The sequence below is a fragment of the Grampus griseus genome, assembly GCF_964374135.1.
Source record: "Grampus griseus genome assembly, chromosome: 20".
Classification (NCBI taxonomy): Eukaryota; Metazoa; Chordata; class Mammalia; order Artiodactyla; family Delphinidae; genus Grampus; species Grampus griseus.
The window spans coordinates 19,279,275-19,300,667 of NC_139014.1; the positions used below are offsets into that span (position 1 = coordinate 19,279,275).

A 21,393-nucleotide genomic window follows, 5' to 3' on the forward strand; every position below is an offset into this window, starting at 1 on the left:
TTAAAACTCCAAATTCCTTTCTCACGGAAGTTGGACTCTATCAAGATGGTATTCCATCACTATGTTAGTAAAAATGTTCTGGTCACCAAGTGCCATAAAGCAACTGAAATTTAGCAGCATAAAGCAGCAACCGTTTTATCGTGCTGACAGATTCTGTGGGCAGGGATTTGGGTAGCACGGCAGGGATGGCTTGTCTTTGCTCCACAACGTCTGAGGCCTCAGCTGGGAAGACTTGAACGTCTGGGGGCAGTTATCATCCGGAGGCTGCTTCACTCACATATCTGATGCCTGGGCCGGGATGAATCAAAGGCTGATCTCAGCTGGGACTGTACACCAGCTGCCTCTGTGTGACCTCTCTGGCCCTGGGTTTCTCAGAGGATGTTGGTTGGGTTCTGGAAAATGAGCTTTCTGAGAGAATCAGGCCTTTATAGTTGCATATCAATACTTCTGCTGGTTGGAGCAGTCGTGGGTTTAGCTAGATTCAAGGACAGGGAACAAAGACCCCTTCTCCCAACAGGAGTAGTATGGGAGAATTGGAGGCATTCTAATGTGTGTGGCAACCACCAAAAATGCCCTTTGAATTTGAGGTTCTGCCCCCAAACCATAGTTACTTTGAAGGAAGGGGTTCTAACACAGGATCCGTGGATGTGGATTCTCAGCCCAAGTTATACGGTGCTCCATGCTAAGTGACCAGGATTACCTTAATATCTCTTCCAGGGAAAGTGGCCTGAATAAATTCAAGAAAAGTTTCTTCCTTCTCTTCAGTAAGTGTTGAACTATATTGTGGGTCTGTGACACTGAGATTTAGAAATTTAAGTTCCCTTTCTCTGCTTTATTTGTCTGTCTTAAAAGAATTTATTTCTAACTTACATAGCATTCTAGATCAATGGATGCTTTTTGACTCTTTTATTTGGGCTTTGACCAAAGATAACAGTACCTACAGGCTTTTTTCCCCAGCAACTTGCCCTCCTCCTCCCTTTGTTGCCTTCAAGCCTGGAAATTTTGACATGATGGTTTGCTTGCTCAACTTAACAGTTGTTTCTCAAAGGCTAAACTCCTGTTTGTAAAAGTTGGTAGCTTGCCTCTGATTCCTGTGAGGGTGAGTTGCTCAGCATTCAAAGCTCGTTGGAAGGATGCTTTGCTTCTCTCTAGAAAAACCTCCAAATTTTAGGTAACCAATCATACAGGGTAGAGCTAATCTTGTTTTCCTAGATACGGTTGCGTATTGGTGCCGTACTTTTATATGTGTGAGTAAAGGAAGCTATAAAGGAAATACTCATTTGGTGTCTTAAATTTGGTATCACAATGATATATGTGAGGGTCAGATGGAGGAGATGGAATCAAAACAAAAAAAAGCCTCAGCCACATACCTAAGTACTGTGGGCATTCCGAGTTGAAGCAGTGGTTGGACTATGGGTAGGGTTAGGGAATGCCTCTCCAGCGGAGACAAGAAAGGGACGTATACTGATTCACTTTGTTATAAAGCAGAAAGTAACATACCATTGTAAAGCAATTATACTCTAATAAAGATGTAAAAAAAAAAAAAGGGACATATAGTGCCATCAAGGGGAAAAACATTTTAGGCAAGAGCATCTTTGAGAAAGGAGCAAAATCTGTGGGGGTGGAGGCAAGGGCGAGGGGGAGATGAGTTGACTTGACATTTTGAAAGTCATCTTGAGGCTGGAGAGAGGAGCTGGAGGGGCCAAAGTTGGCTGAGGAGTTGGGGAGCCTTAGCTGGGGGTAAAGATTTTGGGTGGGACAGTGTGAAGCTGGTGTATGTTTGTTTGTTTAATTTTTATTTATATATTTAAAAAAATTTATTTATTTTATTTATTTATTTTTGGTTGTGTTGGGTCTTTGTTGCTATGCGTGGGCTTTCTCTAGTTGCGATGAGTGGGGGCCACCCTTTGTTGCGGTGCGCGGGCTTCTTATTGCAGTGGCTTCTCTTGTGGATCATGGGCTCTAGGCATGTGGGCTTCAGTAGTTGTGGCTCGCGGACTGTAGAGCGCAGGCTCAGCAGCTGTGGCACACGGGCTTAGTTGCTCCATGGCGTGTGGCTTAGTTGCTCCATGGCATGTGGGATCTTCCTGAACCAGGGCTCGAACCTGTGTCCCCTGCATTGGCAGGCAGACTCCTAACTACTGTGCCACCAGGGAAGCCCTGGTGTATGTTTTTGAACTGGGAGAGTTGCTGTGGTTTTACTCTTATTGAAAGGTCACTGAAGGGTCATCCTTGAATTTTTCAAACAGCAAAACTGAAAGAGTTGGTCTGCTTCTCAGAATACTTCTTACTGGACGCAGTGTCCTTGCCTGGGAGAATCTGGTGCGGTCAATGTAGCTGTAATTCATACCAGTGGTTTATTCATTCCATATTTTTTTGAGTATCTGTTATGAGCTGGGCATCCTGCTGGATGCTGCGGGAGTGAAGGGAAGACACACTGGTGATCAAAAGCCCAGGCTCTTCCTGTCCTCAGGCTGGCAGGCAGTCTGGCATAGAGGTTACAAGTGCAAGTTACGGAGTCATAGTGCTCAGGTCCAAGTAAGGAGAACATCAGGGTCTTTCCCAAAGCAGTGTCTCCCGGAACAGCAAAATCGGGGAAGTTTTAAGCTAAGGGACATGCATATTCATGAAGGGGCTTGGGCAGAGGGGAATTCAGCATAGAATTAGGGCAAGGTCTACAGAGTCCAAGCTTTAGTTGATTGAAGTCAGGAGGGTCAACATCATTGTTCTATCCTTCACCTGGATGGGGGCCTTAGTTCCTGCAGAACTCAAAGGTATATTGTCATGTATATCTCTTGAGGAGGAACTAGGACTCTTCTTTATTACCTCGCTGTTCTTTGACTACCTTTTCTTTGTTGTGCACTCCTGTGTTCTCTTAAGATCATTAATTACTGAGACCTGTTCAAGGGCAAGCATTGCAGCCAGGCGTAGATCACAAGATGGCTTAGGCCAAAATGGCTTCTCTTATGTTGAGAAAGCCATTCCTGGTTCACTTTCTGCAGGGACCCCCTAAGCTATCTGCTTACAGACTTGTCACTTGTCTGATTAAAACTCTACAGATCTCCCCATTACCCTTGGGCGAGAGTTCCTGTTTCTTTTTATGGCTTACACCAGAGCCTTCTCCAGCCTCAACTCATGCCATAGTTCCCTGATGCAGTCTCCAAAGGGCTCTGCTTCATTACAACTGCCTGGACCCCATCCTTGGGGATGATTATTCAGTACATGTAGAGTAAGGACCAGCCTCCAGCATCTCAGAGCCCCTCAGGTGATTGTGATGTGCATCCTGGGTGAGACCTGATTCTGCTCTTGTTCCAAGGTTCTCAGTCTGGCCACACCTTAGCATTGTCTGAGGAGCTTTTAAGTATTGAAACCTGGTTCCCACCCTCAGCAATATTCCCATTTGGCATCTGGTTTGGTTCCCGGGCATCTCTATTTTATTTTTTTAAAAATATCTGCCCTTGGGCTTCCCTGGTGGCGCAGTGATTGAGAGTTCGCCTGCCGATGCAGGGGACACGGGTTCGTGCCCCAGTCCGGGAAGATCCCACATGCCGCGGAGCGGCTGGGCCCGTGAGCCATGGCTGCTGAGCCTGTGCTTCCGGAGCCTGTGCTCCGCAACAGGAGAGGCCACAACAGTGAGAGGCCCGCGTACCGCGGAAAAAAAAAAAAAAAAAAAAATCTGCCCTTGTAATTCTGATCTGCAGCCAGGGTGGGGAACCTCTGCATACAGAGGGCAGAATCCAGGAGTAGATGTTGTGGGAAAACAGATCCTGATTCTGGAGTGATTTACCCTTTCAGATCTCCAAGTATTTGAAAAGCCACTCTTCGTAATTTATATTTTTCTCTCCTAACCTCACTTCCTGCTCCCCAAGTCTTCTTCCTGGGCAAAACGTTCAAGTTCTTGGACTCCTCACACCCTGATTGCCCCTCCCTGAATGTGTTTGTTTTTTTAATGCACCATTTAAATTGTGATACAATTAGAATATCACTAGGTGTGGGCCAGTTACAGCTGGACTAATAGATCCTTTCATTCAAATGCTATATATGTCTGTTAAAATATCATTAGATCACACTGGCTTGGTATTATGGTTGACTCATGCGTTACTTAAAATCAATGAAAACTTCCACTGTAGCATTAAGTTCAGGAATTCTGAAAACGGACTTATTTGGGTTAGGATTCCAGCTTCATGCCTTTACTACCTGTCTGATCTTGGGTGAATCACTTAAAATTCTGTGCCTCATTTTACTCCTCTGTAAAATGGGTATAAAAATAGTGTCTATCTCATAGGGTTGTCGTGAAGATGAAATGAATAAATAAATATGTCAAGTACTTAAAAGTGCCTCGCACATAGTAAGTGCTATATAAATATTAGCAATAACCATTAGTTCTTTGGACTGCTCTTAAACCAAGATTCTTATTTTTCATCTTTTTCATTCATTTGCATATCACTTGGTGTTTTCACCTTTAGTCTTTTTAGGACCTGGAGCTATCCTTAGGTGAACTGTGGGTGGAGATATTTGATCAGGGCACCAACCCAACCCTCTCTCCCCTTCACTCACACCAGATCACAGCATTACTAACTCCTCCCTCAGGATGTTACAAAGACCCATTAAAATGCATGTAAGCAGGGAAAGCTGACTTTATCATTTAACAGGACTAATCCAATTAATTAATCTATGTTTCCCAGGGCATTGAGAAAATGGATTTAGTATAAGAAATGCTGATGAAAGGGATGCCGTGAGGGGAAGGAACAATACGACAATGAGGTGTACCTAGCACATATAGGAAGGATGCTGTACATCTGTTATTTTTTTTAAACCGATATAACAATCCTTCAAAAGAGGGTTATTTCCCCATTTTACTAAAGGAGAAGCCTGTTATGTAGTCAAGTAATATCTCCCAAACAAACAGCTGATAAATGGTAGGGAGGGCTTGCACCCAGGCCCATCCAAGGTCAAGTCTCTTGGTACTTGGCTTTACACCACACCGCTTCAGAGGAGCGTGTCTGGTTGGCGGAGGGGACGTGTGACAAAGTGGGGGGCCACGTGATGCTCAAATTTGGTTTGTTTTGTGGTCTTTATCTGGAGCTCAGACCTGTTCTCAGGCAATTTTAACCATGAACTTCGCACTCAGTAATTGACAAAGCGCATCTAGTTGTGTTACTTTCAGTTTAGAGGGAATTATGTTTGTTATGCTCTTGTTCTTTTAATCTGAAATATTTGTGATCAAATATGCTGCCTATCCCAAATGAAGTTTGGAGAATATGTCCGTTTTTGTTTTTGTTTGTTAATTCCATAACACTATTAGATTTGAAATAAGAGGCCTTGACAATTCATAGTTTTCAGAATCTTTTTCTCAGAGGTAGCTGCGTGAGCACTATATTTTGGGTGGTGCTTTTGGTTTTGTTTTTAACATCCTGATTATCCTTCATGGATCAAGGCAGTAGGTTTTCCTTCCTTTTTGTTGTTAGCATTCCTGGTAGTCTCCACCTCTTACACTTAACTGTAAACCTGATACATTTTATTCTCTGTGTTTCTGGATTTAAATTAGATAACTATACAAAAGTAGTGCTAGTGATAAGACTTTACACAGGTCAGGATTTGGAATGGAAAAAATCATGTGCTCAGCACAAGATTCTTGAACTTTTCCAAGAATTAAAGTGAGATAAGAAGAATGAGGGATAGTAGAATTTGGGGGGTTGAATGTGCTCCAGAGTATCATTAAAACTGTTCTTTCGCTTCTCCGAGCTCTGCTCCCCAGTAATTTAGTACTTCTTTCTTTTTTTTTTTTTTAAATGGTACAGTCACTTTTTAATTTTATTTATTTATTTATTTACTTTTGGCTGTGTTGGGTCTTCGTTTCTGTGCGAGGGCTTTCTCTAGTTGTGGCAAGCGGGGGCCACTCTTCATCGCGGTGCGCGGGCCTCTCACTATCGCGGCCTCTCTTGTTGCGGAGCACAGGCTCCAGACGCGGCGCAGGCTCAGTAGTTGTGGCTCACGGGCCTAGTTGCTCCGCGGCATGTGGGATCTTCCCAGACCAGGGCTTGAACCCGTGTCCCCTGCATTAGCAGACAGATTCTCAACCACTGCGCCACCAGGGAAGCCCAGTACTTCTTTCTTTTTTCAATTTTGCCACCTTAGTAGGGAACTATAATTCAAGTTCTCTTATATCTCAATGTCCATTTTTTGCAAAGAAGTGTTTGTTTCTGACTTTAAAGCAAATCCTATTATTTGTAATTGAATATATTTGAATATTACAATGAGGTTAGTTCAGATTGGGCACTCAAGTGTTAATATTTTGTCTTTTTAGGAAATCAAAACTAGATCTCTGCAAAGACTTTTTATTAAAGGCAAACATCTAGTCTTAAACTTTACAAAGGAACTATTTGGATTTGTAAGCAAGGAAATTACATATTTAGTATACAAGTGTACTTATTTCGAATTATCTTTTTTTTTTTTCGAATTCTTTTTAAATTTGAAATTCCAAAGTCTTAATGTCTAGGGTAATTATCATTGGTGAAATAGTTAAGCTATAATATTTAAATGTGGACTCCCTGTCATTCGTTACACCTTTAATCCAACAGTGAAAATGTTATGAAGGTTGAGTGTCTTTGTCTAGTATTAATTGCCTCTTAGTGTTTCCTCATTTTTTTCTCCTCCCTAATTTACTTTAAGGAGTTTGCAGCTACCTCATATTATTTTTGGAATGTGGTATGGCGAGAACAAAAAAATTGGAGCTTATAATTATAAATAAATTCTGTGACCCTTAATGGAATTTTCAGGATTATATTCAAAACACTAATAGAAACCAAACAGTTGTTCTCTGGGCTTTAAACAGAAATCCCGTTGTATAGAACATGTTTACTATAAAATAAGAGTTAAAAGAGAATAGAAAGCTGTAAAAAATCCTATGATCCTAACTTCCAGAAAGAAATAAAAAATATATATACGTACCCTGAGATAGATTAAGAGGAATTATATCAACATATCCAACATGTCAATTGTAGTTCTAGATAGTGTGATGATACGATATGGGTGATTTTATCTTTTGTTTTTTGTTTTTGTATTTCTCCAAATCTTCCACAGTGAACATTATTACTGTTTTTTTTTCCTTAGGCCACACTATGAGGCATGTGGGATCTTAGTTCCCCGACCAGGGATCGAACCCGTGCCCCCTGCAGTGGAAGCGCAGATTTTTTTTTTTTAATTAATTGATTTTATTTTACTTTATTTTTGGCTACATTGGTTCTTCGTTTCAGCTTGCGGGCTTTCTCTAGTTGCAGCAAGTGGGGACTACTCTTTGTTGCAGTGTGCAGGCTTCTCATCGTGGTGGCTTCTCTCGTTACAGCGCACGGGCTCTAGGTGCGCAGGCTTCAGTAGTTGTGGCACACGGGCTCAGTAGTTGTGGTGCACGGGCTTAGTTGCTCCACAGCATGTGGGATCTTCCTGGACCAGGGCTCAAACCCGTGTCCCATGCATTGGTAGGCGGATTCTTAACCACTGCACCACCAGGGAAGTCCCAAAAACGTCTTCTTAAAAGGACTGGTTTCAGTAGAAATTAGTACCATTTCTATGTTATTTTATACTTTGGTTGCCTTAGTCACTGGACCTTTCCTGACAGCAAAGAGGAGCTTAGTGTAGGCAACAGATAATATACAAGTATGAATAAATATGTTCTATTTTAAATGCAGGTATTTCTAATACAGAGTATGGCTAACACCCGAAGAAAAATCTTGGGACTCATTGCAAGGATGAACAGAAATTATCTTTAGATTGCTTTCTGTTCTGGATTATTGTATACACCTGGTTTTCGTCCCTCTCACTTTCACCCCTGACTCACTTACCCTGTCGTAAATCCACTGGTGCCTGCATGTGAAGAGCAGGTGTTAATTTAAAAAGATGTTTTATGGAATGATGTAATGAAGCCTTTTGTAAGTCGTCTTGACTTGTGGTTCTCAACACATCCCTTGGTTTCTTTAGATTGAAGTGTATAAATGAGAACTGTGACTTGGACAGACCTTTTTTGTGTAATAAGTTCCCCGTTAGACAGTAGTCATTTGCCTTATGACTTCTTTTTAGTAAGTTATCCCCAAGAGGTTGAGAAATTCCTGTTTTGAAAAGTCCAGAAAGTCTTTGGTGACTTACTGTTTCATTTTTATTGTTCTTTTCTTTTCGGTTGTAGAAAACAGGATCACACTCACCTTTCCTTTACTATCTGTGAACCTTAAACTGAGTAAACGCCTGGAGAGAATTAAGAGAATGTATTGCCCTAAGCCAGCCACTGTATGGAATGAATTGACTTGTCTCCTCTGCACCCAGAATGGTGCTGGGCACTCACGTTGTTGTGCAAATCGCTCTCTGTGTTCTGGAGTTCAGTGAAAGTGGTTATTAGGTCAGGCTTAGAATTATTCCATAGATAAGAAATACTTCAGTTAGAATTTAGCAGAGTCCTTCAGATTAACTTGTAATTTGAAAAACCAGAATTGAGATTGTTAAAAAAAAGTTTTTTTCCAGTAAGACAATTACTACAAAGCCAGTGGGCAATGGTTTTCCTAGACAATTTGGCTTTTGATCTCTTGAGGATCTAGAGTTCTTATGAAGAGCAATTGGTCTGATTGCCCTGTGGTTCCTGTTAGTTAAATATGGTTTGTAGCTAAGCAGCTGGTAAGGAAATCACTGACTGTTTGCCCATGTTCTCCTTGAAAATACTACCTGCCCTTTGGCTTTAATTTAGAATGATACTTTTTTTAATATAGAGTAGCTATTAAGTATTACCTACAGTGATTAGACTGAGAAGTAGAACATAACATCAGTCATTTTTGGTCCCTTAATTTTATGGAAAATACTGTTAGCTGGTTTCTGGTTTAAGAAATAGCTCGATTATTATACTACTTACTAAAACTAACTAAAACCCAAACAACAAAAACCCTCTTGAGTAATGGACTAGAAACAAATTGGCAAATTTTCAAAAACTTGTAATTTTTTAATGGTATATGAGTGTGAAAATGCAAATATTCATGCATGACTACATTGTTGATCCATGATTGAGCAGGTATAGTGTGGCTGCTTTATAGGTTTAATTTGGAACTTCAGGGAGCAGACTGTGATGGCTCTACATTTGTATCCAAGATCAGCAATTAAATAATTAGTCTATTTTTTTATTAGTCTATTTTTTAATTGATTTATAACACGGGAGTTTATTATGAAAAGTAGGTGTCTATTTCTTTAAATCCTTTATTAGAACATGGCTTTTGGGTTACATAATCTAGAGCAGTAGTGTCCAATAAAAATAGAATGCAAGTCACATATGTAAAGTTCCTAATAGCCACATTAAAAGAAGTAAAAAGAGATGGGTGAAAGTCATCTTAATAATATATTTTATTTGGGGAATTCCCTGGAGGTCCAGTGGTTAGGACTGGGCGCTTTCACTGCCGGGGCGCAGGTTCAATCCCTGGTCAGGGAACTAAGATCCTGCAAGCTGTGTGGCGTGGCCAAAAAATATATATATATGATATATATATATATATTTATATATATATATGTATGTATATATACACACACATATATAAGTAAAATATATATATATAAAATTTAATCCAATATATCTAGAATATTAATATTTCAATATTAGCGAGATATTTTACTTTCTTTTTTGTACTAAGTCTTCAAAATCTAGTGTATTTCAGTTTGAAACCAGCCACATTTCAAGTGCTCAGTAACCACATATGGCTGCTGACTACTGTATTGAATTATGTGGGTCTGGAGTTCCCTACATTCACATGCAGTAGAATCTACATAAATTGGCATATTACGCAGATGTCTGTGCAGATCAAGTCCTGAGAAACACAAGACAGATCATGACGCTTTTAGCCTAGGAGGCAGATTTTTTTTTTTTAAATTGGGGTATGGTGGTTTTACAATGTTGTGTTAGTTTCTACTGTACAGCAAAGTGAAGTAGAGTTCCCTGGGCTACACAGCAGGTTCTCATTAGTTACCTGTTTTATACATGTTAGTGTTTATATGTTAATCCTAATCTCCCAGTTCATCCCACCCGCCCTTTCCCCGCTTGGTGTCCATACGTTTGTTCTCTACATCTTTGTCTCTATTTCTGCCTTGCAAACTGGTTCGTGTGTACTATTTTTCTAGATTCCACAAATATGCGTTAATATGTGATATTTGTTTTTCTCTTTCTGACTTACTTCACTCAGTATGACAGTCTCTAGGTCCATCCACGTCTGTACAAATGACCCAATTTCGTTCCTTTTTATGGCTGAGGCAGATTTTTAACTTGGCCCAAATGTGAATATTGTAAGAGAGTTCTAATGGCCTTTGATTTTTTTTTTTATTTATTTTGTTGGAGTAGAGTTGACTTACAATGTTGTGTTAGTTTCAGGAGTATAGCAAAGTGATTCAGTTATACATATATTTATTCTTTTTCAGATTCTTTACCCATATAGGTTATTATAGAATACTGAGTAGAGTTCCCTGTGCTATACAGTAGGTCCTTGTTGGTTATCTATTTTATATATAGTAGTGCGTGTATGTTAATCCCAAATTCCTAATTTATCCCTCCCCTCCACGTTTCCCTTTTGGTAACCATAAGTTTGTTTTCAAAGTCTGTGTGTGTGTTTCTATTTTGTAAATAAGTTCATTTGTATCATTTTTAAAAATTAGATTACACATATGAGTGATATCATATATTTGTCTTTCTCTGTCTGACTTCACTTAGTATGATAATCTCTAGGTCCCTCCATGTTGCTGCAAATGACATTGTTTCATTCTTTTTATGGCTGTGTAATTCCATTGTATATGTATACCACATCTTCTTCATCCATTCCTCTGTCGATGGACATTTAGGTTGCTTCCATGTCTTGGCTATAGTAAACAGTGCTGCAGTGCACACTGGGGTGCATGTATCTTTTCGAGTATGGTTTTCTCCAGGTCTATGCCCAGGAGTGGGATTGCTGGGTCATATGGTAGTTCTATTTTTAGTTTTTTAAGGGACCTCCATACTGTTCTCCATAGTGGTTGTAGGCCTTTGATTTCCTGTTGAGAGTAAAATTCGACATGGTTACAATGCTTCAGCGTGTAGCGTGCGCTTCAGTTACTGCTTTCATTAGCCAGTGTTTAGCATACATGTACCACTGCCCAGGTAGCATCGCATCGGTCCTGTGGCAGGTTAATCTTGGGGGTGGAGATGGGGGGCTGGGGGTGCGACTGCAAAGGAGTGGTAGCTGAAAATGCTCAGGAGGTGCCTAAGACATTGTTAAAAAAAATCCCAAGCACCTAGGAAACTTAACTTATTCCCCTCTAATGTTGTTGGAAGATTTAGTTTATTTATGGAAACATATTGGCCCGACTGGGGCAAATACCTCATCCTGACATTCTCATCTCTTTGCTTTACTGAACTTTTTCACCAGTGGAACTTAAGCCCTTGGTACTTGAGGAGGGAAAGAAATACTTTAGATCTGTGGCATAAGTGTGAAGCATACACTGGTTTAGAAAACTTAGTACAAAAAGAAAAATGTAAAGTATCTCATTAATAGTTTTTGTATGATCGCATGTTAAGATGATAACATTTTGGTTATATTAGGTTAAAGAAAATGTATTATTAAAGTTAATTTTACCTCTTTTTACTTTTTAAATATGGCACCTAGAAAATTTAAGATTACATATGTGGCTTGTATTAGATTTCTATTGGATGGTGCTGCCTTAGTTTTTTTTTAAATTAATTAATTGATTGATTTTTGGCTGTATCGGGTCTTCGTTGCTGCGCGTGGGCTTTCTCTAGCTGCGGCGAGCAGGGGCTGCTATTCGTTGTGGTGAGCGGGCTTCTCGCTGCGGTGGCTTCTCTTGTTGCGGAGCACGGGCTCTAGGCACACGGGCTTCAGTAGTTGTGGCAGGTGGGCTCAGTAGTGTGGCTCTCGGGCTCTAGAGCGCAGGCTCAGTAGTTGTGGCGCACAGGCCCTAGTTGCTCCGTGGCATGTGGGATCTTCCCAGACCAGGGCTTGAACCCGTGTCCCCTGCATTGGCAGGCAGACAACTGCGCCACCAGGGAGGTCCCTGCCTTAGATTTTTAATTGTTCAATTAAAGACTGCCATGAGGGGACTGACCCTGCTTTCCTGAATATGTGCTTGAAAGCTTGATCAGTTGATGCCATCTTTGCAGTAGCAAGGGGGTATGCTGTTTCTGTCCCCGCAAGAAAGAGAAGGAGAACAGCAGCACAGCCCTCTTGAATTCTGTAAGGACCCCAGAATCTGAACAGCTTGGTGATCATTTAACTTGCTGCTCTGAGAACACAAGACCTGTCGGTTTTGTCACCAGTTTGCCCAGTCCTTTTTATGAAAGGACCAGTAATTAGGTGCTTATTCATGCCTTCTCCAAGAAATAAACCAAGCACTCTAGTAAAGTGTACGTATTTGTATGTAGTCTACCTTTCAGTAAATGTTCTCACTGTCCCAGAGAACCATCTCAATATACTTTTTTTTTTTTTTTTTTTTGCGGTACACGGGCCTCTCACTGCTGTGGCCTCTCCCATCGCGGAGCACAGGCTCTGGACCCGCAGGCTCAGCGGCCATGGCTCACGGGCCCAGCCGCTCCACGGCATGTGGGATCTTCCCAGACCGGGGCACGAACCCGCGTCCCCTGCATCGGCAGGCGTCCTCTCAACCACTGCGCCACCAGGGAAGCCTTCAATATACTTTGATCCATATATACTTTAGTCTTTGGCTCCTACTCATAGTTATTTTTTACAGCTTCTTAAGACTACTTGGTCTGTATTGCTATTTCCATGACCCCAAGCTATTCAGAAAGAGGACTCAAGGTGGTTAGCTGGCTTGGCTTCTCCTTGAGCATTTCCCTGGGGTGTTCATGAACCTGGGGACAACCTGAATGCCTGGTTTTTAGCTTCTCTTCTTTCTCATCCCAGACTGAGAAATTTTAGAAACAAAATTACTCTTTTTTTTGAGTGGGAGAATCCCAGGCAGGTCCTTGCTTATGTGTTTAAACCTGTAGTCTTGGAATTAGCTCTCTGCCCTCCCTGAACACCCATATCCCACATTTTGTTCTTAAAGATCAAACTTAGGTTTACTGTGTTTCTACCTCCCAGTCCACCTAAAAGGAGTGTAGAGTGGAAAGAAAGGAACTCACATCTGTTGAGCATCTGTTGTGTGCTAGACACTGAGCTGGGTGCTCAAGAAATATTATCTCAGTAACCCTGAGGGGTGGGAATTATGGTCTCTGATAGAGGAGGAAATGGAAATCTGGAAGTTAAGTATTTCTCAGCTTCACATACCTCTGAGAGATAATGGGTTCTAGAACATGACGTCATGCCCACATTGTCATCCTGGTTTAGGAGAAAGAAGCTGCGACGTGGTTCCAGAGGTAGAGATTTGAATGTATATGTATTGTTCTGAACTGGGAGAAACATGGAAGATCCTTTCCAAAGCACCTTTTAACCCTAATCACAGACCCGATGGCTGTGTTGGATAGATTGTTTCCCCTTACTGGGGCTTGTAGTGACCATATAAACCTTTCGTTTGCAGTGTGACCCCTGATTCCAGCAGAATGGCCCAATGGAATCAGCTACAGCAGCTGGACACACGGTACCTGGAGCAGCTTCATCAGCTGTACAGTGACAGCTTCCCGATGGAGCTACGGCAGTTTCTAGCCCCTTGGATCGAGAGTCAAGATTGGTAAGTCCTTCTTGAGAAACTCCCCAAATTGTTAGGTTTCAGTTTGAGACAAGAGACATGATCTGCTCTAACTTAACTCTTTGCTAACTATTTCGTTGAAAAGCTTATGGGTACAGGTGATGGGATAAAAGAGAACAGAAGATAGAGAGGTCATTTTAGTCTTGTAAAAACATTTTCTACATTAGAAGGGCATCTGGGCAGCTGTCTTTTGGCACATTGAAGCAGCCTGCTTGGTGGTAGATGTTTTGAAGCCTGACTTTAATCTCATTTGCTTGATGAGATGCTCTGTGTGTTCTGACACTTCAGGGACATGCTATAGATATATATAGATATATATATTTTTAATTGGAGTATAATTGCTTTACAGTGTTGTGTTAGTTTCTGCCGCACAGCGAAGTGAATTTTTTTAATCTGAATGAGAATTCTGTCGTGGGTAAAAGTTTGGGTTCGTACTTCTGATTCCCCTTTCATTAAGGGAAAGAAACACAGAGTCAGAGAAATAGACTCGTTCATAGAGGAGATAATGGTACAGAATCCCAACAACTATTTCCTTCCCTTTTTTTTTTTTAATATTTATTTATTTTATTATTTATTTATTTTGGCTGCTCCAGGTCTTAATTGAGGCACACGGGATCTTTAATTGCAGCATGAGGGATCTATTCCCTGACCAGGGATTGAACCCGGGCCCCCTGCCTTGGGAGCATGGAGTCTTACCCACTGGGCCACCAGGGAAGTCCCTCCTTCACTTGAATGTATTCAGGTCCACCTATTAATTTTGGTTTAATTCAGGCCCCTGACCTAGTTTTTCCAGAATTTGGTAAGGGGCCAGAGAGGTGATACAGAGATGTCAGAAGTAGGCCACCCTAGCTTGGGATGGCTTATTTGCTACTAAAAGTCTGACCACAGAGTTGACTGAGAATTTAAAGCAAAACAACATACCTGTTCACTCAAGTATTTGATAAATATAGAACTATGACTGTGGCTAATAGTATCTGGAATAATTGTTGATAATTTTTAAATGGATGACACTTATGGTTGCTGAGCAAGATGCATCTGAAGTGATGAGTGGGTTGTAGCATCAGGTTTGCCTTGGGTTTTTTCCTCCTCGGTGGTGATTTCTGCGTGCATGCATGTGTACGTATGTGTGCGTGTGTAGGTTTCAGAATCGTCATTCTTTATCCTCTTCCTTTTCCTAGGGCATATGCGGCCAGCAAAGAATCACATGCAACTTTGGTGTTTCATAATCTCTTGGGTGAAATTGACCAGCAGTATAGCCGCTTCCTGCAAGAGTCCAATGTTCTCTATCAGCACAACCTGCGAAGAATCAAGCAGTTCCTTCAGGTGTGATGAGAAACTGAACCCGCAGAGGAGGGTTTTATCTTTCTTTCCTGAAAGTTTCTTTTCTCATTTTGCTAAATAATGAGAACATATCTTGTACTTTAAATCCAAGGAGAAGTAACTAGCCCTTTGAGTATCGTTGCGAAATTCACTTTTTTGGTTCACTGAAATAATAATGTGATTGCTATGTTAATCGTGTTATGTTAGTATGTTAATAACATGACTGTGATGAGGGCGGATGACTAGGAAGATGACTCTTACTTTTCAGTGTTAAAGGTTTGACCATAAATGGATACTCCTTGACAAAGTCAGTTGCCTCCCTGTAAGACTGGGATAACACACTGTCCAAAGACAGACGACCAAGCCTTCTCTCAGTGAAGTACAGCTCCTCATTACTGCCTTTCTTCCTCTCTTCTTCCCTTCATCTCCCACTATTTGCAGCCAGGCTCTGAGGCCTTTGCTGTGTTGTTTCATGTAGTAAATGTCACACTTTCCCTAATTTATGAGGAAGTTAGCAAAGTTCAGTCCACATCTCCTTAGTCTACTGCCACTTTTCATTCTCTTTCTCTCCTACGTACAGAGCAGATACCTTGAGAAGCCAATGGAGATTGCCCGAATTGTGGCCCGGTGCCTGTGGGAAGAGTCCCGCCTCCTCCAAACTGCAGCCACTGCAGCCCAGGTGAGGCCTGGGAAGAAACAAAGTGCTGTTGAAATGTGCTTCCTTTGTGTGTACAAAGATGTGCTTGCTCTTCCAGGGTCTTTAGGATGTGCGCTGACCTATGGGGAGAAGTGAGTGTTCGGGGTTTTGGGGTTCTTTGGTTTTTGTTGTTGTTTGGGCTTTTTTTGGTTATTTTGGCCATGCCGCATGTGGCATGTGGGATCTTAGTTCCCTGACCAGGGATTGAACCTGCGCCCCTTGGCGTTGGAAGCACAGAGTTTTAACCACTGGACCACCAGGGAAGTCCCTGGGTTTTGTTTTATACAAAGAAAATAACATTTTTTTCCTGCATATAAAATGCATTCTACTTTTTAAGAAAAACTTTAAAACATTACAGAAAATTACAAGAAAGAAAGTTAAAAAACAAAGACCTGAAATGTCCCTCATTCCTCTTTTTTTTTTTTAACATCTTTATTGGAGTATAATTGCTTTACAATGTTGTGTTAGTTTCTGCTGCATAACGAAGTGAATCAGCTATACGTATACATATATCCCCATATCCCCTCTCTCTTGCGTCTCCCTCCCACCCTCCCTATCCCACCCCTCTAGGTGGTCACAAAGCACCAAGCTGATCTCCCTGTGCCATGTGGCTGCTTCCCACTAGCTGTCTCTTTTATATTTGGTAGTGTATATATGTCCACGCCACTCTCTCACTTCTTCCCAGCTTACCCTTCCCCCTCCCCGTGTCCTCAAGTCCATTCTCTACGTCTGCGTCTTTATTCCTGTCCTGACCCTAGGTTCTTCAGAGCCTTTTTTTTTTTTTTTTTTAGATTCCATATATATGTGTTAGCATACGGTATTTGTTTTTCTCTTTCTGACTTACTTCACTCTGTATGACAGACTCTAGGTCCATCCACCTCACTACAAATAACGCAATTTCATTTCTTTTTATGGCTGAGTAATATCCCATCATGTATATGTGCCACATCTTCTTTATCCATTCATCTGTCGATGGACACTTAGGTTGCTTCCATTACCTGGCTATTGTAAATAGTGCTGCAGTGAACATTGTGATACATGACTCTTTCTGAATCATGGTTTTCTCAGGGTATATGCCCAGTAGTGGGATTGCTGGGTCATATGGTAGTTCTGTTTTTAGTTTTTTAAGGAACCTCCATACTGTTCTCCATAGTGGCTGTATCAATTTACATTCCCACCAACAGTGCAAGAGGGTTCCCTTTTCTCCACACCCTCTCCAGCATTTATTGTTTGCAAATTTTTTTGGTGATGGCCATTCTGACTGGTGTGAGGTGATACCTCATTGTAGTTTTGTTTTGCATTTCTCTAATGATTACTCACTCCTCTCTTCATTGTCTCTTCCCAGGAATCCAACATTAATAGTCTGATATATATCCTTTCATACCTTTCTCCAGGCTCCCATAAACTATAGAAAATACACACACACACATTATATTTAAATTGGTTTACTTTTCTGCATCTTGCTTTTTTCATTTAATTATGTCATGTAAATGCTTCTAAGTCAAGTAGTATAAAGCTAACTCACTTTATTTGCTGCATAATATTCTGTGGTATAGATCTGCTATAATTTATTCCGTTATTACCCCTTCGATAGACAGTCACTTCTTTCTGGGTTTTTTTTTTCCTCCACTGTAAACACTAGTGCAATGCCTCCCTATATATCTTTATATATTCATGCTTTGATTTCTCTACTATGGATTTCCAGGCATGGACTTGTTAGGTCAAGGGGTGTGTGCGTGTGTGTGTATAAAATATACATAAATTTTTTTATAGATAGTTCTGGATTGCTTTCCCCAAAGGCTGGAACAGGACACATTTGCACCAGGAGGATATGACAATGTATTATTCTTGGGAGCCACCTGGGGGGATGGTTTGGAATTGAATCATTCAGGTTCATATGCATTTCTCTTTGTGGTTAAGTTTGAGAATAATCTCACTAGAGCTAGAGATACAATTAGTTTAGGGAATAGGGATTATGTGATGCTAACAGGCCCATTGGGGGAACACATATTGATATATGATAGTCATCTCTATCTATCTAGATCGTCTAATCTATTATGTGTATATGTGTATGTGTATCCTGCTGTGTGCTGGTTGTTATGGCCCCCTGCTTTAGAGGAGGTTGTGCTCTGGGAGAAACAAAGTCAAACAACTTTATAATGCAATAAAATACAAATTATTAAAATATACTAAAAGAGATGAAAAAACTTAATTAGATCAATAACCATAAAAATATATTGAAAAAGACTTGAAAAAAATTACACTCCCCATCCCACCAAAAAAGCCAATAGGCCAGATGGTTTAAAAGTTTTAACAAACTTTTGTGGTACAAATTGTTCCAGTTATCATTTAAACTCTTCCAAAGTGTAGGGGAAAAAACGAGATGTTTCCAGCTTATTTTATGAGGCTAGAATAGTGCTAATATCAAGACCTAAAAAGACAGTGTAAGTAAAGAAAAGGTTAGGATTTTTGCATCCTGCTTAGTATACAAAGCATGGTTTATATTCCAGGAATGCAAGGGTGGCTTAACATTAGGGATTCTATTAATGTAATTCATTAAATGAGTAAGTTAAGAAGAAAAATTGTATTTTTGTTAGATGACAAAATTTAGTGTCCATTCTAGATTTTAAAAATAAGGAACTTTTGGGCTTCCCTGGTGGCGCAGTGGTTGAGAGTCCGCCTGCCGATGCAGGGGACACGGGTTCGTGCCCCGGTCTGGGAGGATCCCACATGCCACGGAGCGGCTGGGCCCGTGAGCCATGGCCGCTGGGCCTGCACGTCCAGAGCCTGTGCTCTGCAACGGGAGAGGCCACAACAGTGAGAGGCCCGCGTACCGCAAAAAAAAAAAAAAAAGGAACTTTCTTAACAAAAAAAAGAATATTTGTCAGAAACCAAAGGGAACATGATGTACCGTGGTGAAGCACTAATCTCATTAAAAACAGTTACAAGATTGAGGGTGCCTCCTGCCATTGATATTTTTCTGACAGATCCAGCCATTGTAATAAGACAGAAAAAGGGAGTGTTAATGCTGGAAAGCAAAAGACAAACTTTTAAAAAAACAAAACACAATTATTGGAACTAACAAGGGTTCAGAAAAGCGATTGTGTTCAAGATAAATGTTTTAAGAATCAGTAGTTCTCTTATACAATAGCAACAATAACCCTCCATTACATGACAATGTAATGGAAGCAAAGATTTTCATAACAGGAAAGACAAATGTATATGATATGCATATATTATTGAAATGTATGATAAAATGTCTAGAAGGATATATACCGAAGCATTAATGTTGTTGGTTACAGGAGACTTATTTAATTTCCCTGAGGTGTTTTCTTTAATATCGTATAATCAGGGAATTTTTTTTCTTTTTTTTCCCCCTTCTTTTAATAAAAATGTGGTAGAATACACATAACATGAAATTTACCATCCCTTCTTTTTTTCTTTTAGCTGTGCTGTGCAGCTTATGGTTGGGATCTTAGTTCCCCGACCAGGGAGCAAACCCATGCCCCCTGCAGTGGAGGCGTGGAATCCTAACCACTGGTGCGCCAGGGAATTCCTGCATCTTAACCATTTTTAAGTGTACCATTCAGTAGTGTTAAGTTCATCACATTGTTGTGAACCAATCTCCAGAACTTTTTTCATCTTGCAAAACTAAAATTCTATATCTATTAGACTGTAGCTCCCCATTCCCCCTGGACCCTGGCACCACCATTCTAACTTCCTGTCTCTATGAATTTGACTACTCTATGTACCTCATATAAATGGAATCATACAGTGTGTGTCTTTTTGTGACTGGCCTATTTCACTTAGCATAAAGTCCTTAAGGTTTATCCATGTTGTAGCAGGTGTCAGAATTCCCTTCCTTTCAAAGGCTGAATACTATTCATTGTGTGGCTCTGTCACATTTTGTTTATTCATTCATCTGTTGATGGACACTTGGGCGGCTTCCACCTTTTGGCTATTGTGAAGAATGCTGCTATGAACATGGGTGTACAATTTTTTCTTTTATTTATTTATATTTATTTAAATTTATTTTTGACTGCGTTGGGTCTTCATTGGCACGGGCTTAGTTGCTCCGCGGCATGTGGCATCTTCCCGGACCAGGGCTCGAACCCGCGTCCCCTGCATTGGCAGGCGGATTCCCAACCCCTGCACCACCAGGGAAGTCCCCAGTTTTTTCTTTTTAAAGACAAAAATGTAGCAGGAACAAAGAAGAAAGCACATCTAAGTCTAATTGAGAGAGTCAGGAACGGCATCATACAGAAAGGAGAGGTACTGTTTGAGCCGAGACTCAATGCTTATTGTATGGGCATCAGGCAGATGGTAAGGAGACCACAGTGTAGGGAGAAAGAAGATCGTGTTCAGACAGAAACAGGACTGCATGTATTCTTGGGAGAAGTGTAGAAAGTTCAGCATCTGACTCGGTAAAGGAAGATAAGGTGGTCAAGGGCCACATCATGACAATCTTCTTAGTTACTCATGCCTGGCAATTTGGCCTTGGAAGAGCGGTTTGCCACAAGGGCCTTGGGCCCAGACCTCCTGGGTTTGAATGCCATAGATCTGCCTCTTGCTGTGTAACCTCAGGCAAACTGTTGACTCTCTGTGTTCCTCCACTGGGAATGATAATGGCACCGACTTCATAGAATTAAATTAATTCCTGTGTGTAAGATGCATAGAACAGTACCTGACACATAAATACGAAATAAATGTTAACTGTTTTCTGTTGCTGCTGTCATCATCATCATCATCATCATCATCCTCCTCATCCTCATCCTCATCCTCCTCATCCTCACCACATCTGTAGGAAATGGGGACCAACTAAAGAATTTTAAGCAGAAAGCTGATAGGCTCGGATGTGGATGAGGGGGTAACTGATAATACTCACTGTTCAAGACTCGGGCATCAGGGAGGTTAGCCAAATGGCACTTGTCTGTGTATCACTAGAGTTTGCTGTTGTGGAGAACCTTTATGTTTGCATCCTGTTCCATAAGATAAAAATAATCAATTTAAGCCCATTTGGATAGAGGCACCAACTTTGCCATGAGAGTTAGAAAAGCAGTAAGTGTCCCAAGAATGGTCCCAATCGTATTGATCAGGGGCTGGCAATCAACACCCAGGGCCCAAATCCCGCCTGCTGCGTGTTTTTGTAAATGAAGTGTTTTTGGAACACAGTCGCACACATTCACGTATGCACTGTCTCTGGCTGCTTTCATGCTGCAGTGGCAGGGCTGGGTAGTTATACAGTCATACAGACTGTATGGCCGACAAAGCCAAAAAATACTTTCCACCTGGCCCTTAGACAAAAAGTTTGCAGCCCGTAATACAGAGCTACCTCAACCCAGGCCTCACTGTTGTTTTGTCTGTTTACATCATTCTCACATATTCCCACCTGCCTTTCGTGGGTAAAGCCCGAGGAGACAGGAAGACAGGTGAGTGTGATCCCTTGTCTCCCAGGGCTCTCAGTCTAATTGGGTGATAGGTGCACAAACACTTCAAGGGAGAAAGACGTAGAGGAGGATGTGAGTACTTTTGCTTCGGGAAGTTGAATAAGGTTTCACAGGGGAGCAAACATTTGCACCGGGTTTGAAGGTGAGTGAGTTCAGCTGTGCTAGGCTGAGTGGACAGGGGGCCCGGAGTCAGTGTGGAAACACGTTATGTGTGGGGAA

General features: G+C 41.2%; 1 protein-coding gene across 4 annotated transcripts in view; it reads left to right on the plus strand.

Moving 5' to 3' along the window:
- Nucleotides 1-21,393, plus strand: part of STAT3 (signal transducer and activator of transcription 3) — a 64,092-nt gene that overhangs the window by 20,749 nt on the left and 21,950 nt on the right. For all 4 annotated transcript variants that reach the window (XM_082678615.1, XM_082678617.1, XM_082678616.1 and 1 more), the window contains exons 2-4: nucleotides 13,543-13,692; nucleotides 14,889-15,033; nucleotides 15,611-15,709. In XM_082678615.1, the coding sequence (XP_082534741.1) occupies nucleotides 13,565-13,692; nucleotides 14,889-15,033; nucleotides 15,611-15,709 (372 nt within the window). In that variant the 5' untranslated portion in view covers nucleotides 13,543-13,564. The remainder of the gene's footprint in view (nucleotides 1-13,542; nucleotides 13,693-14,888; nucleotides 15,034-15,610; nucleotides 15,710-21,393) is intronic.